This window comes from Rhineura floridana, chromosome 13, assembly GCF_030035675.1.
Source record: "Rhineura floridana isolate rRhiFlo1 chromosome 13, rRhiFlo1.hap2, whole genome shotgun sequence".
NCBI classification, from domain to species: domain Eukaryota; kingdom Metazoa; phylum Chordata; class Lepidosauria; order Squamata; family Rhineuridae; genus Rhineura; species Rhineura floridana.
The window spans coordinates 37166458-37186640 of record NC_084492.1 but is presented as its reverse complement, the minus strand read 5'-3'; the positions used below and the strand labels follow the sequence as shown (position 1 = coordinate 37186640).

Sequence of the window (20183 nt, the reverse complement as noted above, 5' to 3'; positions counted from 1 at the left end):
GTGGGGCAGTGGGATCTGCTCTGGGTTTTAGTACGAACTTTCAAGGAGTTTCTGCATGCTAAAACATTCATATTAAAACCCAGAAAGTTCATACAAAAACCTGGAGTGGATTCCACTGCCCCACTGACATGGAACCACCAGCTGCCATTGCTGGGATGTGCCCTTGAACTGTGATCATGCCTCTTGTTTGCTTGGATGGAGGCTCGACAAAAAAGTAACATACTGGTTTTTATTTCAGCAGCCCTACCCAGACATATAAATTAGCTGTGCATACTTGCTTTTACTTTTTTGTGTGCTGATTTTATCTGTGCATTATCAAAAATTATTTTATGTACACCACTTAGGCATTTTCAAAATTATTATTTTATAAACTGGGTTTATGCATTTTTCTAAATAAAAATAAAGAAATATAACTGGTTTGTAAAGAAAAGCGGAGGAAAGAAACTAGCCTCCTGCACAAAGGTCATTCATCAGCCCACTTTCGCCTCTGGCCCTGCCCACCACTGGCACGTGGCCCCTGGAAGGTTGCCAAAAGAGTATGTGGCCCTTAGGCTGAAAACGTTTCTCGCCCTCTGATCTTGCAGCTGGCTGGAGCTGCTGGGAGTTGTACTGCAAAACAGCTGGAGGGCATCAGGTTGAGGAAGGCTGACCTAGCCCAATAGCGTCCACTCTGGCTGGTAGTGTCCCCCCAGCAACCCTCCCAGCCCTAATGCGGTACACAGGGAGGAGGGCTTGGGAGGGGGCAGAGCAGGCCTGGGTTTTTTTCCTCTTTCCCTTTGTCTGCGTCTCACAGCAGGTTAGAGTGGAAAATCCATCATTGGGTATTTCTGTCATGCGGAGGCCCAAGAGTTTGGCCATCGCCAAGGCCTAATTGGACTTGATTGTCAGCAATTGAGGCCTTGGGAGACAAGCTGTCTGTTGCCTAGCAAGTGAGAGAGCTGTGAGGGGAGATTAACCCATGGGGCCCTGGTGCCAGGAGCAGTGAGAAGTGACCGGCTCTAACAGAGGAGAGAGCCAGACAAACCTTCTCTGAGAGAAGGAGGCGCAAGACCACTTGCCCTTCCTCAAGATGCCTTCATCTGGCAATTCCCAACTCTGCTCAGGACTAAGGGGCGCTGTGAAGCAGTGGCTCGTCTTCCCTGGAGGGGGACGTTGCAGGGCTACGGGAGAAACATGCAGTGTGCAATTTGGGGAAGGGCCGTGGCTCAGCGGTAGAGCACCTGTTTGCATGTAGAAGGGCCCCGGTTCAATCCCCAACAGCATCTCCAGGTAGGGCTTGGAGGGACCCCCAGAGAGCTGCTGCCAGTCAGCATAGACCAGGGTGGGGAATCTCTGGTCCCTGGGCCTAATTAGGTCCGCCCGCCTGTCAAAGCTGGGCAGAGGAAGGATGCACCCTGCTTGCCTGACCCAGTTCCCCATCCCTGGTATAGGCAATACTCCACCCTCCAGCCTTCAAAAGGGAGCTGCCTTCAGGAGAAGGACTATGAGGGGAGAGAGACTCGGTTTGCCATCAGAGGAGGCTGTTTCCATCTGCCTTGCCGCACCCTCCAGCCTTCAAACACAGCTTCTTTCGGAGGACTTTCTGGCCCTTTGGGTTGGGCTGTGGGGGTTGGGGGATGGGGGAGATTTTTGTATCAGCTTGGGGGTTAGTTTTTAAATATTTTTACTTTGGCGTTGTTGTTGAGCTTTATGCTCATTATGTTTTGATGTACTGTATATAGATATATTTTCTTAATTTAGTGATTATACTCTTTATTATGTGTTGTGTTATTGGATTATTTGTGTGAACCGCTCTGAGCACATTATTTGTGGAAAATGCGGTATATAAATAAACTTAATAATAATAATACTGAGCTAAACATTGTGCAAGGCCGTTTTCAAGGTTCCTAACTGTAAAGTGACAGCCTGCAGCACCGTGTCCTTCCAAGGGGCACCGAAATGCATTGCAATGACAGCAGCATTTGTGGGGGGTTAAGAGAGCGGCTAATCTTCTCTTTTCTTTTCTTTCCAGGCCTCCCCGACTGCCCTGGCCAAGTGTGTGCTGGCTGAGGTGCCCAAGCAGGTGGTGGAATATTATAGCTACAAGGCCTTACCCCCCCGCTGCCCGAAAGGCAGCACCCCCGACTCTACCCTGAACTCACCCTCACCCCAGTGACGAGGGCCCTCCCCACTTTGGGTCCCAGCCACATTGTCTGTCTTCCCTCCATCCCCTAATTCATCCCCCCCACGCCAATCAAAGAGAGAGAGAGAGAACAAAACATTGCCAGGTGGCTCCCGAATCCTGTGACAACCTTCAGCCAGCACCGGAGGAGATGAGGATTTCTTGGCCTTCTCACCACTGCCACACCCTTTGCATGTCCTTCTCCAGCAGCAGCACAAGAGACTAGAGCTGCCCCCCCATAGAAGGGAATGAGTTCTAGGAGGGCTGAACAAAGCCCCCCCCAATTCCCCCTTGTGAAAAGAATCCCACTGGCATTAAGCCAAGAGAGGTCCAAAGCAGAACCACAGAAAATCCACTCATATCTCACACGCACAGAAAGAGCGATGGGTGGACTGCTGGCATTGCCTGTGTTGGTCTATTTGGAGATTGGAGAGCAAGGGCAGGAAAGGGTGCAGAAGGCTCAATTAGCTTTGTCCCTATGTCATTCTCTCTCTCTCTCTCTCTCTCTCTCTCACACACACACACACACACACACACACAAAAGAAGGCTTGAAGTAGTTCTGACCTTGTTTACTTCTGCTGCCCGCAGAAGGAATAAGCCTTCTTTCTCTTGGGTGAAACTGCTTGTAAGGAGTGGCCTGGTGGAAGGGGAGGTGCAAATGAACCAGAAGGGATGGTGGAAGGGGGAGGGGGAGGAGGAGCTTCTTCGTGGGGCAGAGATTCATAGATTGCTGCTGCATTTGGGGCTGTCTTTCCCCAGAGATGGGCCCCTGGTGGAGAAGCCCATCCAGCAGATATGCCTGGGATCATTGCTGATGGGATGTGTTGCTAGGATAGCTCCAGGTCCCCCTCTATTAAATGAAGATGATCCAAGACGGAGTCCATGGAAGAACTGCTTCAACACCTTGTCCTTTGACGTTTCAAACAACATCAGATGATCCTTGGTTCTCAGGAATGGCCGGCTTGAACGCTTTGACTTTCCCGTGATACACAGCACAATCTTTGTGGGGTGACCTTGAGGGCATAGCTCCCCCTCTGCATGGCATGCAGGGTGTGGCCTCAGTTGACAGGCCAAGACAGCCTTTCCCAATCTGGTGCCCTCCACATGTTTTGGACTGTAGCTTCCATCATCCTTGACCATTGGCCATGTCTCATGGGAGTTGTAGATGCAAACATCTAGAAGGGATTGTCCAGGGAAGGCTGGCTTAAGAGGGTCCCAGCCACGTTGCAATTGCACTTCTGTCTATTTCACCATCCCATCCTGTGCATGAAACTAGCTGGGTTCCCGTGAAGGCACCGTGCCCGGCTCTGCCTACTCCATGTGGTACGTGGTTGTCTTTCACTATGATGTTGTCGTTTGCCTAAGGTTTGCATGACAAATCTGCTGTTCTTGATGTACCAAGAGAGGCAGCCAAATAAAAGGAGATGTTCTGTTTCCCCCTGTGCTCTGTACCTTTTCTGACAGGGAAAGTTAAACACCTCCCAAGCAAAACTATTGGGCAATAGTGGCATTGCAGCCAGTTCACAAGAGCTTAGGAAGAGCAACTCAAGTGGTTGCTGGAGGCAGTAGTTTGGGGGGACGAGGGGATGTCAACAAAGCAGTCATCTGCCATCCAAGAACTCCCTTCCCAGCATGCCTTGCAAGGGCACAAAGCATGGTGGGGCAGACCTGTTGGCTTATGCTGCACAACCGTTTGTGACAGCAAAATATCATGGGCTATTCGGCTGCTTAGCAACTGAATCTGCAGCAGCAAACTGGCAGAATGGATGCATCCATACGATGGGCATTCTAGCTTTGGAAAGCCTAAGGGGTTAAGAACTGGCACCACTTTAAATAACTTGCAGAAAAGATGCAGTAGCTGGAAACTTGTGCACAGTTACAGTCACACAAATCCCACTGAAATAAATGTGCTTTACATGTGCATACATGCGTGTGCAGAATTACACCCCTGTTGTGTGATTGTGCTGGGTGTTCCACATCCACCCAGGGTATTGCTTTTTTCTGGGTCTAATGAAGCTCTGAATCTCATTACAATGATTCTTTTCTTAAACTCCCCATCCTATGCTTTCTGTCAGTTCTGCATACAATGCATGTCTGGTTTGAGACCAACGATGCCAATTAGAGATGAAAAGCAGTGACCTCATAATAGGGCCTGAGGCCACAGTCTATTTTGCAAGTAGAGCGGCGGTGGTGGTGGTGGCAGGAAGCCTAAAAGGCAACCTAGCTCAAATCATTGATGTTTCTCTTTTATCAGTCTTTCCTTTCTTGCAGTTTGGCCACATAGGAATAGACTGAGGGCTCTTTGCACACTGTTGGGGGCTATAGAGACTCTGAAATCAAAGTCAGGGAAGGTTCCCTTCTTCCAATGTGTGAAATGGCAGCGCTTATTCATTTATCATTTTGTAAAGGCTTGTATCACCTTCTATGGAGCTCGGGGCAAGCTTGTGCTGCTCTGGCGTGGCTCAATGCTCCCAGGGGAGGCTGCGCTGAAGCAGTGGCATATGCTGGAAGCTCAGGGTCAAGTCATAGGATCATAGAATAGTAGAGTTGGAAGGGGCCTATAATGCTATCAAGTCCAACCCCCTGCTCAATGCAGGAATCCAAATCAAAGCATTCCCGACAGATGGCTGTCCAGCTGCCTCTTGAATGCCTCCAGTGTCGGAGAGCCCACTACCTCTCTAGGTAATCTGTTCCATTGTCCCATGGCTCTAACAGGAAGTTTTTCCTGATGTCCAGTCGAAACCTGGCTTCCTGCAACTTGAGCCCATTATTCCATGTCCTGCACTTTGGGATGATCGAGAAGAGTTCCTGGACCTCCTCTATGTGAGAACCTTTCATGTACTTGAAGAGTGCTGTCATATCTCCCCTCAGCCTTCTCTTCTTCAGGCTAAACATGCCCAGCTCTGTCAGTCTCTCCTCAAGTCCAGAAAGGCAGAGTCAATGTAGGTTATGCAGGGTCACAACAAACAAGGCAAGACTTGTCAGAACCCTGGACAGATTGATGGTACTGGCTAGAACTCACCTAAGGAGAGCTGTCTCAGCAGAGTGGTGACAAACGCTGAAGGCTGGCTGCTCTGGAGTGGCTGTTAACCCCACCTGTATGTTTCTTAAAGGACTGTTGCCTGGTTCTGCAGAAACTGGTTTCCACAGTGTGCAGGCAGTGAGGATGGCATGGGAGGGGTGCCTTCCAGGTCTGAGGACTCAAGTAAAGCCATGTTGTCTAGCCTAGAATGTTCTGTAGTGGGGGATGATGGCTCCACAGGTGATGCCTCCTCTCCCTCTGAGTCTTCCTTTAAGCCGGGGAGATTGAGGCCAGAGACCATGTCAAGGCTACATCATGAACTCAGTCCCCATGGCCACATTTTGCCCAGTCACCAGAGTATGTGCAAGTATGAAAAATGCACTCTACAGCCAAATGTATCCTGCTCTTGCCTACAGCATCCTCTGTACTCCCAACTTTAGGATCATTGTGATACATGGAAAGGAAAAAGAGCTCTGTTGCATCTGCTTGTGGGGAGGTTCTTGTCTAGTATTAGATCAGAAAACTGATGAAAGCCAGTGTGGTGTGTTGGTTAGTTAGGAATGTAGCAAGGTGCCTTATACTCAGTCAGAACATTGGTCCATATACTGTAACTCAGTATTGTCTTCACTGACTGGCAATGGCTCTCAGGGATTCAGGTAGGGAGGAACATTCCCAGCCCTACCTGGAGATGCTGGGGGTTGAACCTGGGACCTTCTGCATGCAAACAGATGCTCCACCACTGGGCTACAGCCCTGCCCTGGTCAAGGACCAGGGAGAATCAGGCTTAAATCCCTACTCCATCACAAAACACATTGGGTGATAAGTCTCTCTCAGGAACATTCAAGAGAGGAAATAAAATTAACTGCATGAGGGGAGTGGGAGAGATGTCACTACAATGGGTTTCATACACAGAACAGACAGAAAAATTCTTAAAATTAATTCCTTAATAGACAGAAAACACCCCCAAATTGTGTATCAATCATTTATCATGATTGATTGATTGTATCATAAAGATTGCATCTTGGTTGCCTCTCTCCTTGCCTTCTTTGATAAACATCTCCTGGTGGGTGTCCTTAGATGGCCATCTTAATTTCCTGTTTCAGTGCACACCATGCCAGTCTGCACGTCTGTGCACAGAATATCTCGTGCATCTTCACTTTTGATTGCAGCCACCCTGACAGGCTGCACACGAGTACCGAGGGAAGGGAGCTCTAATCCAATCACCATTTCAGTGCAATTAAAAGGCCATTTCGTAGCATTCACAACAAATACAACACCCAAATAAATGGCAGAATCAACACCCACAGGGAAAGTTTAATGTAATCTGAAGAGAGACAGCTTCAAAGCCTCTGTGTCCCATCATAATAAAATCAGAAAGACAGGAACACAAGAGAGGGTGGCAAGAAGATTTGTGCAATGCACTGTTGGCAGCAGAGCTATCTTAGCTTGGCCAGTCTGACCTATACAGTCATTTCAGGACCTTAGACAGCACCTACCATTATGACTCATGATGCTTCAGTACCATGGACAAGGAAAATACTATGACCATTTCATACACAAACTGTAGGTTGCATTGAGGGCTGATGGCATGGAGGGGGAACCCCCAAATCTCCTTTATTTATTTGTTTTATATCCCACCCTTCCTCCCAGTAGGAGCCCAGGAATACTGTAGAGTAATCCCTTTATTAGGACCAACTAAAATACTACAAAAATACTACAAAGTCATGAGCAAGCTTTTGAGTTCTCCACAACTCTTCTTCAGGCTAGATTTTAAGCAAAACATGAAACCTAAAGATGAGTCAAGGTCACAAGAGCCCTGCTGAATCAGAACAAAGGCCCATCTAGCCCTGCATCCCATTCTCACAATAGCCAACCAGATGCCAACAGGAAGCCCATGAGCAGGATATAAGCTTAACAACACTTTCCTCTCATGGTCTCCAGCAACTGGTATTCAGAAGCATGCCAGAGGTAATATATATAGCCATTGGGACCAAAGCGTCTAAAGAGTGCCTTCCCCAGTATCAACCATCTCCCACCCTATGAACAGCCAGAGAAGCCTTGCTGATGTGCTGTCACTAGGGGCTGCCCAGTTAGCATTGACCCATGACTGCTGTGGCTTTCCAGTAGCAGTTCCCTGTTTATAGAATGCCTTCTCTGGTGAGGTGCATTTCTCTCCATCATGACTGACTTTAAAGACATTAATGTTTGCCCAGGTATTTGATGGCTAAAAGACACAGTTCCTGGCAACTCTGAGATCACTGGCTGAAAGAGTGTTTTTTAACTGATAGAATGCTTTAAACAACTTTGAAATGTTTCCCACCTTGGGCTCCTTTGGTAGGAAGGGTGGGATATAAATTGAATGAATGCATGCATGAATAAATAGTGACTAGTAGCCATTGATGGCCTTATGCTCTATGATTTTGTCTAAACTCCTTTAAAAGTTGGCAGCCTTCTCTACATCTACCACCCTAAATAATTTGGTGCCATCAGCAAACTTCTTTAGCCACCTCACTACTCACCCCTAACACCCGATCATTGAAAAACAAGGTAAAAAGCACCAATCCCAATATAGATCCTTGAGGGACCCAACACCCTTGGGAGAATTGCCCATAGATTCCTACTCTCTCCTTCCTGCTCTTTAACCAATAAGACAACTTGTCTTCTTATCCCATGACTGCTAAGCTGACTCAGGAGTCTCTGAAGGACTAAAAAGTTTGCTTATTACTTTGTGACATGTTAATTGGTTCTCATAAAGGGAATACATGACTGCAGTTTGTGGATTTCTCCCCAGGGTGATGGTTTCTCCATGAAAATTATTTCTGTGTAGGAAGAGGTGTGTGGAGAAAAATTATACTGAAGTATAAAATCCCGAAAAGATCTGCCAGTAATCGACTGTTGCTAATTACAGTTCACAGCTAAGGCTTGGAAAACCCACATGGATTTTATATTCTAGCTATATTTTCCATGTGTATTATGTGACTACCACCTCTGGCAAAATGGTAGGAAATGTCTTATCGGAATGGGTCCTTAGTTCCAATGTCAGGGCTTGCCCAAGATATTTTGCTACTTGAAGCAAAGTGATTCCCCCTCTCCATGTACAGAAATTGACTGTTGTAGTAATGACAGCTGAATCTTGCTTCAACAATGGTGTTGGGATAGCATTCTCCACCATGCCCAAGGACAGCATGCTAAATTAGGGGGTACAGGGCATGCCATCTAGCTCACACAGCTTTGTCATTCAAAAGGAGGCCTAGGATCTCTTCTCGATCATCCCAGAGTGCAGGACACGGAATAATGGGCTGAAGTTACAGGAGACCAGATTTCGACTGAACATCAGGAAAAACTTCCTAGTTGTTAGAGTGGTATGACAATGGAACCAATTACCTGGGGAGGTGGTAGGATCCCCAACACTGGAGGCATTCAAGAGGCAGCTGGACAGCCCCCTGTCCGGGATGCTTTAATTTGGATTCCTGCACTGAGCAGGGAGCTGGACTCAATAGCATTATAGGCCCCTTCCAGCTCTACAGTTCTGTGATTCTACTTCACTGCCGGTCCCAGGATCTGGCCACTTCACTCTGCCTAATGGTAGGGCCAGCTCTGCCCAAAGCATCAAGGAGACAAAGAGAGCCCTGGCCCCTTCTAAGAACATAAGGAGCACCTGCTGGATCAGATTTATTCCAGTATATTTTCTATTCAGCTGGGATTAACCAGATGCCTCTGAAAGCATTCAATAGCCAGCCATTATTATGGTGATAGTGTCAGGTGATGAAAGGGAGGACTCTGAAACTGAAACAGAAGGGGAAGGGCCTGAATGTTTTAGCCCAGAAGTATTACCTCTGGATGAAGCTGCAGGGCTAGCACCACCCTGGCCAGAGGATGTGGCATTGCCATCCTTGGGCTCAGAGGACTCCATGGAAGACTCAGTGCAACTCCATCTCAGTAAAAGAATAATGAAGAAGGGTGCCCCCTTTAAGCAAAGCAGCACCTTCCAGGCTGGGCAAGGTTCACAGTTAGGAGGTTGCTACACTCCTGACTAGTGGAGGGGGGCAGCTCCATGTCAGTGGGGCAGTGGAATCCTCTCCAGGCTGCCACTGGGGCGGAGGCTCAGTTTGTTCCCTGCTGAAGCAACATAGGAACTTTGTGTTCATGGAGCCCAGCCTGAGCAATTGCATTCAGCCTGAACCCTTCGCTACCCAATCTTGCCTCCATCTGCATGGTACGTAGCCTGAACCTCAGTCTGAATTCTGCCTCATCTCAGAGCAACAGATGGCTGCATTTTATTTGGCAGCTTGCAGAGGAATGTGATCGCTTGTAGGCAACCGTTTCTTGGAGACATGCTTGCCTTCACCTAACATGCTCTTTCCTCTTCCACCCTAAGGGGCTAGACTAGAGCACCAAGATCTCTCCTTCCTTTGGATACAGGCTCCCATAAGAGGAGCCCTGTTGGCTCAGACTAAAGGTCCTTCTCATTCTGTTTCCCATGGCTGGTGCCCAACCAGATGCCTCTGGGAAGCCCACAAACAGAGCATGAAATGGTCTGCTCCCATTGTTGTTCCCCAGCAACTGCTATTCAGAGGTATACTGCCACTGAACACAGAGGTTCCACTTAGCTATCATGGCTAATAGACTTTGATAGGACATCTCTTCCTCCTCCATGGATTTGTTTAATCCCTTGACAGCTCTGCAAGCACTTTTGGGGGTTCCCCATGCCCCTGAAGTTCCGTTGGCCTTAATGAAGGACCAAGCCTTTAGTGTGGCAGGCCCTGCCCTGTGGAACTCCCTACCAATAGAGGTTTGGCAGGAACCATGCCTTTCCCCCCCCAGGCATCTCTTGAAAACTGAACTTTTTAGACAGGCCTTTTAACATGATTCCCCCCCTTCCAGCCAATTTTGTTGATGTTTTTGTTTTTGTTTTTAATGGGGTGGTTATTGGTTTTTGATTTTATAATGTTTTTGTATGTTGTAAGCTGCCTTGATGCACTTTTATGAAAGTGCAACTTACAAATTCTTTAATAAACACCAAGTGGTAGCAACCCCCCTATATTAATCACACGGTGGGTGAAGGAGGATCATTTATTTCAACAGATGAGGAACACCGTTGTGCTTCACTGGAGGTATTTGAGCAGAGGCTGGATGGCCACTTGTCAGGGATGCTGTAGCTGCATCCGGTATTCCAGAACCTGCATTGAGGCATGGGCTAGACTAGATCACCCTCAAGAACCTTTCCAACTCTGTGATCCTAAGATGCAGCCGTCCTTCTATTTGAAGATGTTTGTTTCGGCAAGTAATACAATGCTATCATGTAAGGCAGAGTTACAAACACACTCCAGGCTCCCTGCAAATAGGCCATCGAGTTTGGATGTTCATCATCAGCACAATAACAGCTCTCCCCCACCTGACCCTCTCCCCCCCCCATATCCACATACACTCACCCACAAAAAGAGATGGGCTTTCATTACAAAAACAGCTCTATTCAACAGGGACAAAGTGATTATTTCTGACTGTCGGGATAATTGCTCAAATTGTTCTAACAATAAACGGGGCTTGAAGTGAGATGCATTCATGCTGACAAGGATGAAGTTTGATGGGAAAACACCTGCTACAGAGAAGAGCTCGCGTGGACCCCAGACTCTGGCAAAACTGCTGGAGTCAGATGTTTCCATCCTCCTCACAACATGAAACTGCTCAAGAGAGCAGTCTCAGCCAGGATTGCCAACTGCTGCCTGGAAGCAGGACTGCCTCCACAGGAGGCCTAAGTGCATGGATGCCCCATTTTCACAAATGAGCAGCTCCAAGGAAGCTTCTCAGGCTCATCACCACATGAAGACTAAGCCCCACCCCCAGCTCTGAATAGGCAAACACACACCAAGGACAGAGAAGTTGTCCACAGGGAAAGGGGAATTGGGAAGGAAACAGCTTACTCCATCCATATCTAGACAAGAGAAAGACAGGTTGTAGTCGAGGCTGCATAACCAAGCCTGCATACGCACCAAGGGTCATATTCAACTACGTCCTACTTGTTGGAAGAGGGGCAAGAGCAACTCCTGTTTGGGTTCTTTTGTTTGTATTCCAGAAGGAAGATAGAGTTAGGGTCCTCCAACTGGTTAGGCTTGCCTACCTTTACCTGTGCTCTTCTCTACCTAACTTCCTTCCATTGTAAACCAATATGCTCAGGAAAGCTGACCTGCCCCTCCTTCGTTTTTTTCTTCTACTGTCTGAGGAGAGAGGAGACATCTTTGTCTTTGCTCTCTCTCCTGAGCCAAGTCTGGGCATTGTGCCTCCAACTTAGTTAGTTAGAACTAGATATGCCTTTCCTATTTACTTGGTATTTCTATAAATAAAGTAGTTTTTCTTATTTTATTAACTCTCAGCGATCTAAATGCAGGGTAAAAGCCTGCTTCTAAGGTAAATACACACACTGGCACGCATGCAGCTCAGACTGCTGAGGATCTCTGCATACATATATAAATTTCCATAACATCACTCAGAGTGGACCCACTGAATAAATGGACCTAAGTTAGTGATGTCCATTAACTTCAATGGGTCTATTCTGAGCTGAACACCACACCATAGATTTAAGGCATCCTAAAGAATCCTGGAAACTGTAGTTTGTCAAGGGTGCTGGGAATGGCAGATCTGTGAAGGGTAAACTACAGTTCCCAGGATTCTTTGCGGAAAGCCATGTGCTTTCAATGTATGGTGTGTAGATAGCCCACATAGGCTACAGAGACCAATCAAGACAGCGAATAGGGACAGCAGCGGCGCCTTCTTTGGACAAACTAGCACTCACAACCCAGTGATCTCTACCTCTTTCTCTGGGTTTAAGTTCTGCTAATATTTTGCTGAACAACCAGATCAGTAGCAAGGGCAGCACGCAATGCTTTTCAAAGAGAAGAGCATCCAATAAAATGAGGGCACTTCCAGACTGTTGATTTTCAGGTGGGATTCAACCATCAGCTGGCAAGTTCAGGCTGCACAGTTGTAGTTGATTGGGAGGTGTCGTGCAACAAACCCACTTCCCCAAAAGATCAGACTTTTCACAGTAATGAAAGTTCTTGGGAATTACACTGGAAAGTATGGGATGACACTTGCTTTGGTGCAACATCATGTAACCTCCGGGCAAACAAATCAGAATAAATACTAATTAAATAAACCAAGTTTGCCTAATCTCCCTACAAACCAATCAGGATGAATGCTCAATAAACAGGACATCAGGAAGTGCCCAGAGTTCACAAAAATTAATCGATTTTATTCCATTACATTCATCCTCCAAGGAGCTCAAGGTGGTGTACAAACATGGATCTTTCCCTCCCGATTTTATCTTCACAGCACAACCATGTGAGGTAGGTTAGGCTGAGAGCCAGTGACTGGCCCAAGGTCACCCAGTGAGCTTCATGGCTGAGCAGGGATTTGAACCCTGGTCTCCCGGATCCCAGTCCAACACCCTAACCACTACACCACACAGCCTCTCATAATAACAAAGCCCTTACAGGAGCACCCAAGGCCATTTGCTTTTGCCCATATGAATGCAGTCCCTACTGTTTCCTCCCTTCAGTCAGCTCTAAACTACCCACCTTGCATCAAACACAACCTGCAATTCCCACACACAAGTTCCCATCTGCCCTTGGCAAGCCTTTCCACCTGTCTGTCCACCAAGCTCTCTCTGCCATTAGGAAGGGAGCTGAGAATTATTCCCATCACCCATTTTGCCCCAGCCACACACCACCTCTTGCGGATCAATCTGCTACAGATTTCTTATTTATAGCTCCTGATTCATCTCCCTATAAAGAGGGATAATAGACATCACCATAGTAACTCTTGTGCCTGATGAATTTCACGCTGGAGCCTGTCCCTTCGCTTGAAGCAGATGTTTCTTGAACAAGGAAGAACTAGAGACTCCCTCAGAGACTTTCATCACCACAGAGTGGGCCACCTCGCTGGAGAGGAGCTGGCTTGCTTTCCTCCAAGGACTGCTCCAGTTCCATTGCTGCTCTCTGACTCACTCCCTGTGAGCAAAGGTGCTTGTCCACCTTCATAAGCTAATATTTACCACCACCACCCTATGCACCGAGAAGAGAGAGCAATGAATTCCAGTCTTCCTCCTCCTCTCATCTGGATGATCAGTGGTGGCTGGTGACTCCATGTCAGTGGGGCAGTGGAATCCACTCTGGGTGTTAGTCTGAACTTTCAAGGTGCTTCAGGTTAAACCTGGAGCAGATTCCACTGCCACACTGATGTGGAGCCACCAGCCACCACTGATTCCTTGCCAATACATTTATTACTTTAGCCTTCTAAGTCAGGGCCATCCCAAGACATCTTACTGCCCAAAGCAAAGGGTGAGATGGCGGGGGGGGCAGCTCACCCCATGGCACCTACAGATGGCAACTGGACCAGCAGGTGAATCTTATTTCAATAACAGCAACAGGATAGCATCCTCTGTCACATCCAAGGGTGTCAGGCTAGTATGAGGAAGATAGAGAGGCCACATGACTAGAGATGTGAAGGCCCGAGGGGAGGACAGAAAAAATGTTTGTTTTTCCTATTTTTTCTGGGATTTCACATCTCTACATATGGCACAGGCAGCTTTGTCCTCCAACAGAGGGGGATGGCTAGGGGCTCAAGACCCCAGCATATGCCACCAGAAGCAGTTGTCTCACTATACCTAATGGTAGGGCCAGCCCAGTTTCTAAGTTGTGCTCCATCCCTCACCAGAGGATGGCTGTCTTCTTTTGGAGGAAGGCACATGCTCAAGATTTTAAAACTCAGGAACAATATACTTATGGAGAAACTGATTGGTTCCCCATCAGAAAGGGTGTGAGACGGGTGTATTTTATCACCCTATTTGTTTAATCTATACGCAGAACATATCATACAGAAAGCAGGATTGGACCAAGATGAAGGAGGTGAAAATTGGAGGGAGAAATATCCATAATTTAAGATATGTAGATGATACCATACTACTAGCAGAAGCCAGTAATGATTTGAAACTAATGCTGATGAAAGTTGAAGAGGAAAGCACAAAAGCAGGATTACAGCTGAACGACAAAGACTAAAGTAATGGCAACAGAAGATTTATGTAACTTTAAAGTTGACAATGAGGACATTGAACTTAACGATTATCAATACCATGGCACAGTCATTAACCAAAATGGATACAACAGTCAAGAAATCAGAAGAAGGCTAGGACTGGGGAGGGCAGCTATGAGAGAACAAGAAAAGGTCTTCAAATGCAACAATGTATCACTGAACAATAAAGTCAGGATCATTCAGACCATGGTATTCCCAATCTCTTTGTATGGATGTGAAGGTTGGACAGTGAAAAAAGTGGATAAGAGAAAAATCAACTCATTTGAAATGTGGTGTTGGAGGAAAGCTTTGCAGATACCATGGACCATGAAAAAGACAAACAATTGGGTGTTAGAACAAATTAAACCAGAACTATCATTAGAAGCTAAAATGATGAAACTGAGGTTATCATACTTCGGACATATCATGAGAAGACATGATTCATTAGAAAAAACAATAATGCTGGGAAAAAGAGAAGGGAGTAGAAAAAGCAGAAGGCCAAACAAGAGATGGATTGATTCCATAAAGGAAGCCACAGACCTGAACTTACAAGATCTGAACAGGGTGGTCCATGACAGATGCTCTTGGAGGTCGCTGATTCATAGGGTCGCCATAAGTCTTAATCAACTTGAAGGTGCATAACAAGAAGAAGACACTGTCCAGAAAGGAAGAAAGGAAGCACAGAGAGAGCTGGTTTTGGTGCTCTGTGCTGAGCTAAGGTGACCTTTGCTTGCAGGGATGTACCCAGGACTACAGATGCTACCATCAGAGACCACAGAGAGAGGAAGCTCACTAGATGAGCCAGACCACAAAATGAAAGTTAGGCTGGGCAGGAAGCAGAGAGGAGAAGAGAGTGCATCAGGAGATCAGCCTAGAGCCGGCTCCACAGGTCTGCACTGCGACAAACCTACCTTGGCTTGACTTAGCTGAATCCCAACCAGCCCCAAAAGGCTCCTAGCTGTGCCTTGGCCTGAGGATGCCGCAATATTGGCTCACTGAAGAATACTCAAAGGGTGCGCCTTCACTACAGTAAGGATGATTTGTTAAACAAGGGCTGTCTCTTGGACCTTGAACTGGACCCAGATCCACCTTGGGCAAGAAACTCTTGCCCTCCACACATGCTATGGATAGAAGATGCAAGGTGGTAAGTATACATGCTTGCACAGGGCCATTCACGAGACAGTTATATGCATCAATTTCACTGCACACACACCCCCGTGCAGCTGTTTCCCTCCCCCAGTTTACAGACATCTGATCTCACAAGACATAGTGCTGTTCACCAACGTGGATGGCTTTTCAAAAGGATTAGACAGATTCACGGAGGATAAGGCTATCAGTGACTACTAAACCCTGATGGATAAGTTGCATCTCCACTGCCGGACGCAGTACGCTTCCAAATTCCAGTTCTTGGAAACTGTAGGAGGGGACAGTGCTGTTGCTCTCAGGTCCTGCTTGCGGACTTCCCCTTGGAGCCACTGTGAAAACAGGGTGTTGAACTAGATGGGCTGCTGGCCTGATCCAGAAGGCTCTTCTTGTGTTCTCCCACGAGGAAAGCAGATTTATATAGTGGTCCTTCTTTGCTAACTCTTGCTCTGCCTTTATGCCTGGTTGGTATAGCATTGCCTACAGCCCCTCATTTGTTTAGCCAAGTCCATTAGCCATAATTATCCTGTCAAGGCCTTAAGCTTTGCTCAAGGGTTCATGGCCTGCCTTCGATCTGATGGCCAATTAGCAGCATCGCCTGCCAGTGTTTTCCTAGCTATATCTCCTTCCTTTCCCCAACCCACCCCTGAGCCACCTTTGACAGGGCCACCCACCTGTCAATCACCCAGTGTCACTATGATGTCAGCTGACAATTTGGAAAGGGTCTCGCCTGTGAAGTGCATTTCAATATAAGCTACTTGCAAGCAACCTTCGAACAGCCACACCTTTTCCTGCCTCACACCTGATGCCACATGTGATGCGATGTGATGAGGGCTGCTGTTGGGAGGAAAGAAGGGATATAAATCAAATAATAATAAATAAATAAAATGTGAAAGGAAGGGCAGATGGATGAGATTTGGCTAAAATAGGATTACAGGATGGACGTTCTCCACTCCTGCTCTAAGCGCCTAGCTATGGGGTCTCCCAGCACAGAAGCCAGCATGTCCCGAAGGGTCAGGGTGGGTGTTTTTTTGGAAATGCTGCCCAACTTCTAGGGACTGTGTCTGGTTCGTATGCAGACATGCCAGGTGCCAGGCCAAAGCAACAGAGCACTAAAACACCCACCACTGCCCACCTCTTTGCCCCTGCCACCCCAAGGCCTCTCTTCCCACTGCCAGCCACGGAGTTCAGGCCAAGCTCTGATTGGGGTTAAGTAGAAAATTGATGCTAAATGGAAGCATCCAGCAGAGGTTGCATGAAAGCTCTTTCCAGCCCCTTCCCTTGGCTCCAGGCTGCAGGGAATGTGCGGCAGCAAATGGGTTTACAGACCGGATGGCAGAAGGCCAGATCATCTTCCAAAGCCCTGCTCCAGATTCCTCAACCTCACAAGGCACGGCTGATGGCAACCAGGGCTAGGGCACTCTCTGTGATGAGCCCTACCCTGTGGAACGCTTTGCCAAGTAAGGTGCATCAGGTTCTGTCACTTAGGGTTGTATCCAGCTAAGTTCTACCCAAGGTAGACCTACTGGCATTAATGCACATGACTAACCCTATATGCCATATATGTGGCATCAGCTGTGGAGCAGGTAAAGATATGGCTTTCCCTGGCTCCCTGCATAATACGTTGCAAAAGATGACAATCAGCTGACCATCACGGCTTTTGCAGGTTCCACCAGCCAACTGACTGATGGGGCTTGCTGTGCACAGGGCTTTGCAACTGATCATCAGAGCTTGCACACAGGACGATGCAAGCCCTGATTATCAGCTGCCGGCCAGGGCTCGCAAAGTGCCGTGCACATGGTTATTTGCTCTCATAGGAGGCAAAGATGGCTACCAATTGGTTGGCTTTAAAAGAGGATTAGACAAATTCATGGAGGATAAGGCTATCAGTGACTACTAGCCATGATGGCTATGCTCTGCCTCCATGGTCAAAGGCGGTTTGCTTCTGAATAGCAGTTGCTGGAAACGGCAGGAGGGGAGAGTGCTGTTGCACTCAGCTCCTTCTTGTGGGCCTCCCATAGGTATCTGGTTGGCCACTGTGAGAAGAGGACGCTGGACTAGGTGGGCCTTTGAGATGGGTCTGACCCTGCAGGGCTCTTACGTTCATGGTATATGTCATGGCTGACCACCTCAAAGAAGAAACACTCATGGGAGCAAGCTTGCTGGTGGCCTTGCTCGAACTCTGGCCCCAGCTGGTGACTATATTCAGGAGCAGGAAGAATTATCTCACCACAATCCATTCTGGTTAGCGAGACCACTTTCTCTCCCCACCCACAGTGTGTATGGCTTGGCTTGCTGGTGTGAGTCATCTGGAGCCCACTGAAGCCAGAACTGTGTAGGCCGATCTGTGGGGGGAGCTGGTGCACCGATGATCCATCCATTACGGAAAGGGTTAGCCTAAGATGGCTTTTTCTGTTGTCCAGATCTACACTCTGCACCAGGGGTGGCCCTCCAGGTGCTGCTGGACTCCAACTCCTATCAGCCCCTTTCAGCCAACATGCCAGGGGTGTTGGGAGCTATAGCCTAACAACGTCTGGAGGGCCACAGATGCCCGCTCCCTGTTCTAGACCATCCCGTAAGGTGCTCTTCTTACCTGTGGCATGCTGAGCAGGAACAGACCCCCAACTGGTGCCACTGGTCTCTGCTACGTACCCCCTCCCCAAATTTGCCTTCTCTTGTAGGCATCTTGGAACCCAGGAATCCCAGCATGGAGAGGACGGCAGAGAGCTCCACCTGCTTGATCTGAGCCCTCAGTCATCCAGGGAAAGGGCTTACTCTCCCTAGGCCACACCCCCTCCTCAGCCATCCACTGGCCCTGCATTGCCCCCCCCTTGAATGTTTTTGCCTGGTTGAAATGCATCCTTGAAGCCTGATCATGCCTCTTGCTTGCTTGCCTGGAGGATGTGTGTGTAGAGACTAGCTTACTGCACAAATGTAGAATTCACAATCGTTGTTCTGCCCACTTGTGCCTCTGGCCCCCACCCACCACTGGCATGCAGCCCTCAGGAGGTGGCCCAGAAGGGAATGCAGCCGAAAAAGCTTCCCCAGCCCTGAGGCCATCAAAGGTGGGCACTGGCTTTGCGCCACAGACACTGAGTTTCTACCTTCCAGGGATTTAATTTAGTTTGCACCATCGAAGCACACGGCCCCCTCTTTGGCGATGCATGGCGGTGGCTGGAGTGTATTGTGGAGTCCAGCCACGGCACAAGCCAGACAGCTGTGCTTGTAGAGACACAAAACATTGCTAATTGCAGGGAGTTATTAAGGCGGGGACTGGAAATGATTGCAGGGTGCACGGAAGCCACATGTGCCCCCTTCCAGCAGCTCTCCCCAAACCTCCCCTAATGCACCAGCAGCAAACGCCCACCCTTCCGAGACTCTAGAAAACTTCAGACCAATTCAGCCAGTTCCATAGGAAGTTACAGTCTACACTTCTGCTTTTCTTCCCTCTGTAATTTGCCATGAGCGCAAAACACAAATTTTGCAAGTTATTATGTCCAATATTCAACAGTTTGTGGCTGGCCAGGAATGTGATGCCCTTCGAGGGTGAGGGGAAAACTCAACAGTATAAAGATGGATGTGCTTAATGGTCCCTCCACTCTGTCTGACAAAGACCATGTAAACCCAGTGCAGGCTGGTGCCCACTGGGACTGGCAGGGTGGAAAGCAGGGAACCCAAACAGCAGGCGGAGCCAGAGTCAATGATGGGTGGAGCCAAACAACTCTAGTTTTGTCCCCGTCTGACTCCTTGTTGACTTCTGCTGGGGCAACACTGAGGAGGAAGAGGAAGGTGACAGGGAGGGCCACCCCCTGGTCTGATGGCAAGAAATAAGGTGGGGACAAGCTGAGGGCAGATTGTGTTTGGTGGGGCAGTGCTCCATTTGTCCTAATGGACCAGCCTCCACTGAGCAAACCCATCACACACCTGCAATAAAAGACTGCAGAGTAGCTGGCATTTACCCCCATGCTTTGCTGTCTACCCTGCAGTGGGTTCCTACATGCCTCTTCTGGATCACGTGTCTCCTGGTGTCAAGGGCCAGCTAAAGATCACCCCCACAATGAGTGGCTCAGGGGTTACGTGCCCTGCCCCCTGTGCAGCCATGGGCAAGCTGCAGAGTCCCAAGGAGCCCAGTTGCCCCCCAGCTGGCAGTTGCAGACAAGGAAGGGGCTGGCTTGTGCAGCTGTGGCAACCTGAGTAGGCCCTAGCCAGCTGCGGACGACCAGCCTCAGAGGGAGGCAGTTGTAAACCGCCTCTGAATACCGCTTACCATGAAAACCCTATTCATGGGGTCGCCATAAGTCGGGATCAACTCGAAGGCAGTCCAATTGAGGGACAGGGTCATCTAAATTCTTTCTGGGTGCATCCAGACTGCCACTGTCTTGTGGGAGAGATTTAAACACATACCAGAAATTCAGGTTTGCACAGTTAAAGCACTCTGTCACCCTAATACAACAAATCCATTTTTTAAAAACAGCACAAGACTTTTTGCAGTTTGGAAAGAGGAGGAAATGCACTAGAAGTGGGGCAGGGTGAATGAATGATTAATGGGAACACCCCAGAAGCAAATTAGGATGAATGCTCATTCTCATATAACTGTCGCAAAAACAGATCAGAATGAATGTTCAGTAAAGATTGGACAGAGGGCCTCTCCAGGTGCCCTTTTTATGGTGCATTTATGATTATTTGTGCTCATGATGACATCGGGAGGGTTACACACAATCCCTCTTTTTACGCCTCTTTTTACGTTTTGGGGAAGACATGCTGCTTTATTCCCAGTCAGTGCATGCCCT

General features: G+C 48.1%; 1 protein-coding gene across 1 annotated transcript in view; it reads left to right on the top strand.

Annotated features, from left to right (window-relative positions):
- The window catches only part of CPNE7 (copine 7), a 45581-nt gene extending 42886 nt beyond the window's left edge, over positions 1 to 2695 (top strand). The window contains exon 15 of the mRNA XM_061593659.1: positions 2012 to 2695. Within this exon, the coding sequence (XP_061449643.1) occupies positions 2012 to 2155 (144 nt within the window). The 3' untranslated portion in view covers positions 2156 to 2695. The remainder of the gene's footprint in view (positions 1 to 2011) is intronic.
- The last annotated feature ends 17488 nt before the right edge of the window (positions 2696 to 20183 follow it).